The sequence below is a fragment of the Hyla sarda genome, chromosome 1, assembly GCF_029499605.1.
Source record: "Hyla sarda isolate aHylSar1 chromosome 1, aHylSar1.hap1, whole genome shotgun sequence".
Classification (NCBI taxonomy): Eukaryota; Metazoa; Chordata; class Amphibia; order Anura; family Hylidae; genus Hyla; species Hyla sarda.
Genome location: NC_079189.1, coordinates 304,960,150 through 304,972,574, shown reverse-complemented (window position 1 = coordinate 304,972,574; position 12,425 = coordinate 304,960,150). Strand labels below are relative to the sequence as shown.

At 39.5% G+C, this 12,425-nt stretch overlaps 1 protein-coding gene across 4 annotated transcripts in view; it reads right to left on the bottom strand.

Annotated features, from left to right (window-relative positions):
• Nucleotides 1-12,425, bottom strand: part of SLC25A42 (solute carrier family 25 member 42) — a 48,488-nt gene that overhangs the window by 14,456 nt on the left and 21,607 nt on the right. For all 4 annotated transcript variants that reach the window (XM_056518192.1, XM_056518193.1, XM_056518190.1 and 1 more), the window contains 3 exons: nucleotides 4,006-4,133; nucleotides 1,861-1,975; nucleotides 545-570 (listed from right to left, as the gene is read on the bottom strand). In XM_056518192.1, coding sequence (XP_056374167.1) covers nucleotides 545-570; nucleotides 1,861-1,975; nucleotides 4,006-4,089 — 225 coding nt within the window. In that variant the 5' untranslated portion in view covers nucleotides 4,090-4,133. The remainder of the gene's footprint in view (nucleotides 1-544; nucleotides 571-1,860; nucleotides 1,976-4,005; nucleotides 4,134-12,425) is intronic.

Genomic DNA, 12,425 nt, shown 5'->3' with positions numbered 1-12,425 from the left:
CTTCATGTGAACCCGGCCTTAGTGCTAGAAGGAAGCTACTAGAGATGAGCGAATTTACAGTAAATTTGATTCATCACAAACTTCTCGGCTCGGCAATTGATGACTTTTCCTGCATAAAATATTTCAGCCTTCAGGTGCTCCGGTGGGCTGGAAAAGGTGGATACAGTCCTAGGAAAGAGTCTCCTAGGACTGTATCCACCTTTTCCAGCCCACGGGAGCACCTGAAAGCTGAACTCATTTGTGCAGGATAAGCCATCAACTGCCGAGCCGAGAAGTTTGTGACAAATCGAATTTACTGTAGGTTCGCTCATCTCTAGAAGCTACCTTACCATCAAGCAGAACTAGCAGTTGTAACCCTTAGGCAATAAAGTTCTAAATATCACATTTTGAGCCAATATATTGCTAGGGATTATGTAGGGGACAAGTGAAAAGATTTTATTATATAAATAATTTTTACCAAATAATTTTTACCACATACTTTCAACATGAGTCATGTTTTGTACACCAGAATACTCTTACATTTTTAGGCAAGTAATACTCTTACCTTAGCAGAGAATCTGTTTGAAGACACTGTACAGGAAACAAATGGACAGCGTATGAGTAGCTTGGCACTCCAATAGTTAAAATAAAGTGTACATATTTGTAAGCCATGAATTAACAGACAAATAAGGGGGTGCTCATTGAACTGCTATATTTCACAATTTAGTTCTCATCGGAGTCCTGTAGGTTTTGCCACGATTTTCTAAAATCTGCTATGTTTTTACCATGATTTTGGGATTCTCCAGTGGAACCCGTAAACAACTCAGGATCAAACAAACCCAAAGGCTATGGCAACTAACAGTTCTGACAGATGTTAACAGAAAAAAAAATAAACATTTACTATGTGATATGATGTGATTAAAAATCAGTATTATGGGAGTTTGATCTATTTTTTTTTTTTTTTTTTTTACATTTACACCGTTTAACGTGCAGGATCATAAACATTATATTTAAATAGTCTGGACATTTATGAATGCGGCTATACCAAATATGTAAAAATGTTTGCCTTTTTTGTACAATGGGAAAATACGGGTAATGTATTTTTTATTAGGGCAGGGGGTTTACCGGTATAGAATTTTAGATTTTTTTTTTTTACATTGCATTTGCTGTATAATGCTATGCCTATGGCATAGCATTATAAAGTGAAATCGGCTATCCACTGATCTAGCCAGGTTACATCAGATTGGCAATCGGCAGCAGGAGGCAGGTAGCAGCAGGAGGCAGCCATTCTAGCTCATGAAACCCCTCGATCACGTTGCGGGGGTTCAGTGAGCCCCTCTGAGTAACTGATGATCTTTCACTTTAGACACTGTGATTGGTATTGATCACAATGTCTTAAGGGTTCGTGACCGGCAGGCCAGGTTCACACTACGGAATTTCAGAGCAGAACTTGGAAATTCGAAATTCTGCTCAAATATTCCAGTGTAGTAGGAATTCAGATGGGAAAAATTTCACCAGAACATTGAACTCCCTGCACAGACATTGACGTCTATGGAGACAGCAATTTCTGCGCAGTCCTAGCGATGACTGATTCAGACGGCGCAGCCCACACTTTGATTTTGTCCATCTGGAGATTAAGCAGCTTTAACCTGGCCTCACAAGAATCACAGATTTTCTGACCGTAAAAATATAACTGAAAGCAGGGGCTACACATATCTATGGTCAGGTACCAAAATGGCTTCCCTTCTAGCATCACTGCCTAATGGATTTATTTTCCTTTCTAGGAAAATAAAATATTTTAACAATAAGAGCTTTATATGCAGAGGGAAGACCTTCAGGAGTATATTTCCTGTACTTACCAGGGTCTTTAGAAATATTTACCTTGGAAGATGATTTTGGTTCGATCCAGGGGGGCCACAGCTGTTTTGGCAACAGCACCAGCCAGAGCTCCAGACATCAAGGAGTTCAGCACTCCTTTGTCATTTTTATTTCCTTTCTATAAAGAAAAATAACAGCATGTAAAACAACATTGTAATATAAAAACCAGAGATAAAATAACGGATCACTTATTAACTCATGACATGATTTGGCTTTATCCATCAAGCCAAACCCTTAAATGGGCACTGTCATTAAACATGATTTTTTATATTTCATTCCTTATGCCAAATAACTTTTGTAATTGGCTTTCATTAAAAAATAAAAATAAAAAATAAACAGTTTAATGTTAGTTTTTCTGCTGTATACTTCTGGCCACCAGGGGTATCCCTTCTTGGACAGAACACATTCTGTCTGGTCAAAATCTCAGGAGACCAAACTCAGGAAGGGTTTCTCTGCACTGAGCTTGATTGACAGCTGCAAAGAGCCTCACTGAAAGCAGCACAGACTGAAAGCTGCTGCACAGAGCTTGAGGTCTTCTATTCATCACAGCGCTGCAACAATGTGAGGGCAGAAGTGGTCCCACAGCAGTATTCAGCGATGTCATAGCTGCTGGGAAACACCCACTTTCTCTGGCTGGGAAATTTCACTATGTGAGCAAGAAGAAATGTATGATTGAGAGCTTTTTAAAGCTCTGAAATTAATAAAAAGTACCGGATCACGGTGCAAAAAAAGGAGTCCTCATATGGGGCTAATTCGGAAAAATTAAATAGTTATAGGTCGTCAAAATAGAGAGATTTTAAATGTACTAATTTGGTTAAAAAATTAGATTTTTTTTAAAGCGGTACAATAACAGAAAAGTATGTAATCATGGGTATCATTTTAATCATATTGACCCACAGAATAAAGAACACGTCATTTTTACTGTAAATTGTACATTGTTAAAACAAAACCTTCCAAAATTTGCAAAGTTGAGGTTTTCTTTTAAATTTCCCCACAAAAATAGTATTTTTTTGGTTGCGCCATACATTTTATGGTAAAATGAGTGATGCCATTACAAAAGGACAATTGGTCGCACAAAAAACAAGCCCTCATACTAGTCTGTGGATAAAAATATATATTTAAAAAAAAAAATTATGATTTTTAGAAGGTGAGGAGGAAATTTTTTTTTATTAAATTGGCTTTAAAAGGTCCTTAAGGCCCAAATGGGCTGAGTCCTTAAAGGACAACTGCAGCATTAAGACACTTATCCCCTATCCACAGGATAGGGGATAAGTGTTTGATCGTGGGGGGTCCCACTGCTAGGACCCCCCGCGATCTCATGAACAGTGCCTCCACATTAGCTCTCAGTGAGAGCGCCTAATGCGCGTAGTGTCGACCTAGAGAGTTCTATGGGAGAGGCACGATCGCTGCCTCCCCGCCTCACCCATAGAACTACATGGAGGAGGAGTGTCTGCCGCAGCATCACGCTGCGGCCGGAACGGGAGAGCTGTGGCCCTGTGCAGGAAATTGTGGGGGGTTGCAGCGTTCGGACATAAGTTGTTTTCATCCGCAGATGGCCTTTAAGGCGTTAATAAAATGCATTTAGGAACTTGTTCGGAATGCCTTACTGTGCAACATATAAAAAGTTTTTCTTCATGACATATGAAATAAAAATTTCTAGGTTTCCATTTTCCCCTCCAACAGCCATAACACGTTTTTATATTTACAGAGCCATATGAGGCCTTGTTCTTTTGTGGGACCTATTAGACAGCCTTCATTTATAAATTTCTTAATTTCTTACTTTTTATACTGGAATGTGCATCAGACAGGGTAGTTTAGTTGCCCTTACAGGTTTTTTTTGTGTTTTTTTTTGTGTTTTATTTATTTTTTTAAACTGCCCCTGCAGTTTTTAAGGCCAAAGCCAAAAGTGTATTCAAAAGCAATGGGAAAAATAAAGGAAGGACTTACACTTCTCCTTTCTTCTAGATCCACTTCTGACTTTGGCTCAAAAACTGCAGAGGCAGTTTTCCAAAAACTGCTAGAAAAAAATAAAATAAAACCTGTGTGGCAACCTAGCCTAATTCTGACAAATAACCTTTTACATTACTGTAGGTAGTAACAAAGAATCTGTTTTTTTTTTTTTTTTTTTTTTTTTTTTTAATTCCTTACCTCTGACACCATAGTAGAAGGCAATACAGTGTGTGTGCCATTTTTGCTTAGACCAACTTGGCTTTCTTTAATACCATTCTCCATACCACGATTCTTCTACAAAATCTTAAAAAAAAATAAATCCACTCCTACAATAAGAAAAAGAAAACAAAAGTCCCTTTAGATTAATGTAGACATGGGCAAGTTCTATAAAACAGGCCTAACTGTCACCATAATGTACATGATTCAACAACTTTTTGGAATCTACTAAATCTCTCATTCTAATAGACTTTGTAAAGGGACGGTGGCTCTCGACACCCTCCCAATCAGCTGTTTGAAGGTAGCCAAGTCCCCTTAACTCTTTACCAGGCACAGCTCCATACTTTTAGTTGTGGCTGTGCCTGGTATTACATATCAGTCCTATACACCCCCATGGGATGCAAAAAAATGTAAATGTTTGCGGCTGTGCCTGGTATAAACCAAAAAACTAATATGAACAGAGGAGGTGTATAGTTATTTGGCCCTTTAAAAAGCTAATAGGCAGTTGTGCCGAGTCTCGGACCGCCATGAATCTAATTGTTCTTGGTCTATACTTACAAAGCCATTTATTTTAAAATTTCTTGAGAACTTTTGTACAGAGGTTACCCCGGATTTAAAAAACAGAGCTGATTTTAAACAAAAACAGCACCACTCTTGTCTGCAGATTGTATACTGGTATTGCAGGTCAGTTCCATTAAATTCAATGAAGTTGTAATACCACACACAGCCCGAGGAGAGGTAGGGTGATGTTTTTGGAAGAAATGAGCTGTTTTTCTATTTCTGGACAACCCCTGCAAAAAGGAATCTGTCATCAGTGTCACCCGAATTAAAGGTACTCGTGTAAAAAAAAATAATAATAATCATGTTAAAATTACTTAATCCTTCTGGTACATATCTGCTGTATGCTCCAGAGGAAGTTGTGTAGTTCTTTCCAGTCTGACCACAGTGCTCTCTGCTGACAGGTCTGTCTGTGTCAAGAACTGTCCAGAGCAGGAGAGGTTTGCTATGGGGATTTTCTCCTACTCTGGACAGTTCCTGAGAGCACTGTGGTCAGACTGGAAAGAACTGCACAACCTTCTGTAGTATACAACAGATGACAAGTACTGGAAGGCTTCATACTTTTAAATAGACTACAAATCTTTCTGGCACCAGTTTATTTTTTATTTTTCCACCAGAGTACCCCTTTAACCAGGGTTGTAGTGTGGATGGCACTGATGAGAGTGTTGCGCCATTCTTCAGCAGAGGAGGCTCGCCACAGGGGAGGAGTTAATAGGAAGATGCCAGCTAGATGTCATCATGCAGGGGTAGCAGGAACTAGTAAGCATCACTATCATCAGTGTCACTTGTTCTACAAGCCTGTACAACAGGTTCGTGTGGGTCATACCAATGACACGTTTCCTTTAAGGGTACGCCACACAGATGAGTTACGAGTGTGTTTTCCGTGACTGATTTTCCACAGCACATTACATTGACCTTCATGGGGTCTACTGAAGATTTTCTGCTGTGGAAAACATGCTCATACCCTGTTAATGAAATCATTCCATAAAGAGGTATTCCTATCTCAAACATTTATGGTATATCTACTGGTACGCAATAAATGTCTGATACATGGAACCTGCATGCAGTTCAATGCAGAGCCAGAGCAGGCTTTATTCTTCTCTGCTGATTCATCAGATTGCCAGGGAATCCCACAAAAAAGTATTGTTCATGGGCAGCATCGGGTTAAATCTCTAGTATAAAAACTGTACTAGTAAAACAACATCCCTGAGGCATTTATGACAACCTTCCAACAGTAACAGGTTATGTCAGTAAGATAAGGCCATTTGTGCCATAAACCTGGTGTAAAATATCAGTAAAAAATCAGTGCTGGCATACTGTTTGTTTTGCAATGATTTTACACCTTTTATTACCAAACATAATTATGTTTATTAAAAGGGGTACTCCGGTGAAAACATTTATTTATTTATTTTAAACTGGTGCCAGAAAGTTAAACAGATTTGTAAATTACTTCTATTAAAAAAAAATCTTATTCCTTCCTGTACTTATTAGCTGGTGAATACTACAGTGGAAATTCTTTTCCGTTTGAAACACAGAGCTGTCTGCTGACATCATGAGCACAGTGCTCTCTGCTGACATCTCTGTCCATTTAAGGTACTGTCCAGGGTAAAAGGAAATCCCCATAGCAAACATATGCTGCTCTGGACAGTTCCTAAAATGGCCAGAGGTGTCAGCAGAGAGCACTGTGCTCATGATCTCAGCAGACAGCTCTGTGTTACAAAAAGAAAAGAATTTCTGCTGTAGTATTCAGTAGCTAATAAGTACAGGAAGGATTAAGATTTTTTAATAGAAGTAATTTACAAATCTGTTTAACTTTCTGGCACCTGTTGATTAAAAAAAAATGTTTTTCTTCACTGGAGTATCCCTTTAACTCATCTGATGCCAAGTACATGGTACACACATGGCTTCTTCTTGGCAGGATGTCCTACGTTAAGTCCAACATTCTATGCAGGGTCTTATAGTCTTAGTTTTTATTCTTTTTTTAGCGCTTAGCTACAGTATCAATCATAGGAGTTGTCAACCAACATTTCTTAACTTCTGAATGGTAAATCAGACTGATACAGTTGCAGAATCAAGCAACCTTTATGAGACCTCTTTCTAACACCATATTGGTTGTTGCTAGGTTTCACAGAAAAGAAAATAACTAAATAAAAGAATTGAAAAGAAATGTAAAAACTGGGTTTACACTATGGAATTTCTGAACAGAATTCCGCTTCTGAAGTTCAGTCGGAAATTCCGCTACCTGTGGGTAAGATGAGAGTTAATGGGTTTTCCATTAAACCATTCACACTGTGGAATTTTCTGGGGGGGGGGGGGGGGAAATTCCATCGGAACATTGAACTTGCTCAATGTACTGAGGGAATCCGCGTTGCCGACACTGCAATCCATCAGGACCGCAATGCCCACGTGGTCCAAGCTCTGACTGATTTAGATGGCGCTGGCCGCACTCGAAATCACCTGCTGGAATTTTTCTGGCCATGGATTCTGTAGTGTATACCCAGCCTATCAGAACAACAACAGCTAAAAGGAAACATCTACAGGTAATTTCTTTTTAGCTGAAGAGATCTAAGGCTGGTTTATACAATTCATTTCTGGGATGTGGAAATCCTACATGCAGTTCCGGGCACTGGGCAAGTAAATTCTTCACGTACAGGGCCGGCGTTCAGGGTATATGGAGCAAGCTCCTGACTCAAGCCCACTCCATACCCGGCAGCCCCCAGCTGATTGATGTAGCTGAGGGCCACAGCTAATACCCGGCACGCAGCGAATACTAACCCTTTAAATGGCCACTGATCAATGGAACTAAATTGGAACTGTTCTATGGAACTACATTGATCTGTATGAGGAATCTAACAATTCCTTCTTAAAAAGTGTAAAAAATAAAATTATTTTTTAATAAAAGTTTAAAAAATACCTACATTAACCCTTTCCATATTAAAAGTTCACATCAGCCCCCTGTTCCCATTTTTTCATATATAAAACATGTAATAAAAATAAAAACTTATTTGGTATTGCGGTGTGCGTAATTGTCCAATCTATTAAAATATAACATTAAAGGGGTTATCCACCATAAGGTGATTTTAGTACGTACCTGGCAGACAGTAATGGACATGCTTAGGAAGGATCTGCGCTTGTCTTGGGGCTAAATGGCTATGCTGTGAGATTACCATAACACTGTGGCTAGCTTTTTGTGAACTGGCATTTCCTGTTTGACTTTTCTTCTTTAGCCTACAAATCCCATAATTCCATTTTCCTCCCTTCCACACATCAGTCACCCCCCCCCCCCCCCATTGAAACATAAATGAGCTGCATCCATTCAAAAGACCTGTGGTTTTCAATCAGGGTGCCTACAGCTGTTGCATAAGTTGCAGTTGATCTCTCCCCCATCAAGCGATCGCTCCACCCATTGAAGCAGACAGGCTCCCTGTCATCAGCTGACTAGCGAGTCAGGTCTCAGCTGCATTGCAAGCTGGGAAAAATCTGAGGCAACAGTCATTTTGTATGTTGGTAAAAATAAATAGTGGATGAAAATCACAAAAGAATTGTGAGAAAACCGTCAAACACACAGGTACAGACACTATATTATGCACTACACTAACTTTACATCCCCTGTAGCATAGTCAAAAAAAAAATCCTGGAATAGCCATTTAAATATCACATACAGTAAATGGTGTTAAAGTAAAAAAAAATAAAAAAAATTATTTATATTATATATATATATGAGGTGTCCTCTCCCTGAGGAAAATACTGACCCCTTTTATATACACATATATACACACATATACATATATACATACACCCACCAACCTCACAATTGCGTTTTCTCTAATCATCATATCCCAGAATAAAATGAAGTAAAAATCGATCAAAAAGTCTGGTCAATACCAAATGGTACCGATACAAATAGCAGATTACACCACAAAAAGTTATCCCTCATAAAGCTCAGTATATGGAAAAATAAAAACATGACAAAATTAAAATTTGGTATTGGTGTAATCAGGGCGACAAAGTATGAAAATAAAATGTTACATCTTATGGTGCATAAGGAATACATGGGTATTCCATACATCACCAAAAATCTATTTGTTTTGTGGGTATGATGTATCCCTTTCCTCTACCTGTTTTTTTTTAATACTTCCTTGTTGAGCAGTTGCTCAGTTCTACAATTCCCAGAATGCACTGCTATCTCTCAGCTCTTCATCACAGCCCTCCCACCCTGCCTACTCCCCCAAAGCACTCCTGTCAGTTCTCCCCCCCCCCAGAGCTGCTTCAGAAAATATATGAGTACATAGACTATTGCTCTGCAGTCATTAAATCTACAGCACCTGCTTTTGAGTCCCAGTCTGCACTTATGCCTGTGGCTTTTCTCAGGGTTTAAGCTCAGGGACCCAGATCCAGCTAAGTGTCCAGAGACCGCAGATGATGATGCATTGTCTTGGGAGAGAGGAGTCAGGGAGCTGCTAAGAACATTGCCACACTAAAAGTGAATAGAGCTACACAACTTCCTACAGAGGTATTTCAAGCTTACAGATACGTCTCAAGATCAAAACCTTATCCTTTGGATAGGGGATAAGTTTTAGATTCGGGGGGGGGGGGGGGTCAAAGCGCTGAGGCCCCCTGCGATCTCCTGTTTGGAGCCCCCGTGTGCTAGCACAGGAGCGCGTTACAACCCCCACCCGGAGGAGGCCTCCACTCCCCCTCCCTATATATCTATGGTAGAGATGTTCGGTAATCTTTGGCTCTCCCATAGAACTATATGGAGGGGGTGTGGCGGCCTACGCTTCGGGTGGGGGTAGTGCCGATCTCCAGCCGGCATTGCGGCATTCCAAACACAGAAGCTTGGGGCTTCTTTGTTCGTGGCATCACGCCATGCCCCCTCAATTCATGTCTATGGGAGTGGGAGTGAAAGCTGTGTACTAGCGGCCGGACCCCCCCACCATTAGAAATCTTCTCCCCCATCATTTGCATAGGGGATAAGATGTCTAGGGGCGGAGCACCTCTTAACCCCTTAAGGACCCAGCCAATTTTCCCTGTAGGACCCGGCAATTTTTTGCACATCTGACCACTGTCACTTTAAGCATTAATAACACTGGGATGCTTTTACTTTTCATTCGGATTCAGATATTGTTTTTTTTCGTGACATATTCTACTTATTCTATTCTATTTATGTTAGTGGTAAAATATTGTCGATGCTTGCATCAGTTCTTGGTGCAAGATGCAAAAATGTTATAAAAAAGTGAAAATGTTTGATTTTTATTTTTTTATTTTTTTTACTTTGAAGCTCTCTGCTTATAAAGGGAAATTGATATTCCAAATAAATTATATATGGATTCACATTTACAATATGTCTACTTTATGTTTGCATCATAAAGTTGACAAGTTTTTACTTTTGGAAGACATCAGAGGGCTTCAAAGTTCAGCAGCAATTTTCCACAAAATTTTCAAAATTGGAATTTTTCAGGGACCAGTTTGGTTTTGAAGTAGATTTGAAGGGTCTTCATATTAGAAATACCCCATAAATGACCCCATTATAAAAACTGCACCCCTCAAAGTATTCAATGACATTCAGAAAGTTTGTTAACCCTTTAGGTGTTTCACAGGAATAGCAGCAATTGAAGTGAAGTGAAGTGAAGGAGAAAATTCAAAATATTCATTTTTAAACTCGCATGTTCTTGTAGACCCAGTTTTTTTTTTTTTTTTTTTTTTTTTTTTTTTTTTTACAAGGGGTAATAGGAGAAAAAGTTTGTAACCCAATTTCTCTCGAGTAAGGAAATACCTCATATGTGTTTGTCAAATGTTCGGCGGGCGCAGTGGAGAGCTCAGAAGGGAAGGAGCGACAATGGGATTTTGGAGAGTGAATTTTTCTGAAATGGTTTTTAAGGGGCATGACACACTTAGGAAGCATCTATGGTGCCAGAACAGCAAAAAAATAAAAAATAAAAAAAAAAATAAAATAAAAAACAGCGAGCCTTAACACCCCCCAGGTGTTTGACGACTTTTCGTTAAAGTCGGATGTGTAAATGAAGAAAAAAATTTCACTAAAGTGCAGATTTTTTCCCAAATTTACCATTTTTACAAAGGGTAATGGGAGAAAATTCCCCCCAAAATTTGTAACCCTATCTCTGCTGATTATGGAAATACCACATGTTAGGACGTAAAATGCTTTGAGGGCAAACTACAATGCTCAGAAGAGAAGGAGTCACATTTGGTTTTTGGAAAGCAAATTTTGCTGAAATGGTTTTTGGGGGGGCATGTCGCATTTAAGAAGCCCCTGTGGTGCCAGAACAGCAAAAAAAAATAAATAAATAAAAAAATAAAAAACACATGGCATGCTATTTTGGAAACTACACCCCTCACAGAATTTAATAAGGGGTGCAGTGAGCATTTACACCCCCACTGGCATTTGACAGATCTTTGGAACAGTGGGCTGTGCAAACTAAAAATTCTATTTTTCCTTTTTATGGACGACTGTTCAAAAAATCTGTCAGACACCTGTGGGGCGTAAATGCACACTGTACCCCTTGTTACATTCCGTGAGGGGTGTGGTTTCCAAAATGGGGTCACATGTTGAGGGGGTCCACTGTTCTTGCACCATGGGGGCTTTGTAAACACACATAGCCTTCAATTCCAGCCTAATTCTCTCTCAAAAAGCCCAATGGTGCTCCTTCTATTCTGAGCATTGTAGTTCGCCCGCAGAGCACTTTACATCCACATATGGGGTAGTTATATACTCAGAAGAAATGAGGTTACAAATTTTGGGGGGCTTTTTTCCTATTACCCCTTGTGAAAATGAAAAATTTGGGGTAACACCAGCATTTCAGGAAAAACCTTTTTTTTAATTTTCATGTACAACTTTAACGAAAATTTGTCAAAGACCTGTGGGTTGTTAAAGGGGTATTCCAGGCAAAACATTATTTTATACATATCAACTGGCTCCGGAAAGTTAAACAGATTTGTAAATTGCTTCTATTAAAAAATCTTAATCCTTCCGAGTTATTAGCTTCTGACGTTTTCTGTCTAACTGCTCAATGATGATGTCACGTCCCAGGAGCTGTGCATGATGGGAGAATATCCCCATAGGAACTAAACAGCTCCCAAGACGCGAGTCAGAGAGCAGTTAGACAGAAAACAACAACTCAACTTCAGAAGCTAATAACTATTGGAAGGATTAAGATTTTTTAATAGAAGTAATTTACAAATCTGTTTAACTTTCCGGAGCCAGTTGATATATAAAAAAAAAAGTTTTGGTCTGGAATACCCCTTTAAAGGCTCACTATACCCCTTGTTACATTTCGTGAGGGGTGTAGTTTTCAAAAATGGGGTCACATGTGGGTGTTTTTTTTTTTTTTTTTGCGTCCATGTCAGAACCGCTGTAACGATCAGCCACCCCTGTGCAAATCACCAATTTAGGCCTCAAATGTACATGGTGCGCTCTCTCACTCCTGAGCCATGTAGTTCATCCGCAGAGCATTTTACGCCCACATATGGGGTATTTCCATATACGAAATTGCGTTAGAAACTTTTGGGGGCTTTTTCTCCTTTTACCTCTTGTGAAAATGAAAAGTATGGGGCAACACCAGCATGTTAGTGTTAAAATGTAATTTTTTTTACACTTACATGCTGGTGTAGCCCCCAACTTTACCTTTTCATAAGGGGTAAAAGGAGAAAAATCCCCCCAAAATTTTCTAATGCAATTTCTCCCGAGTACGGAAATACCCCATATGTGGCCCTAAACTGTTGCCTTGAAATAGGACAGGGCTCTGATGTGAGAGAGCGCCATGCGCATTTGAGGCCTAAATAAGGAGTTTGCAATAGGGGCGGACCCGGTTACAAGGAAGGGGCTT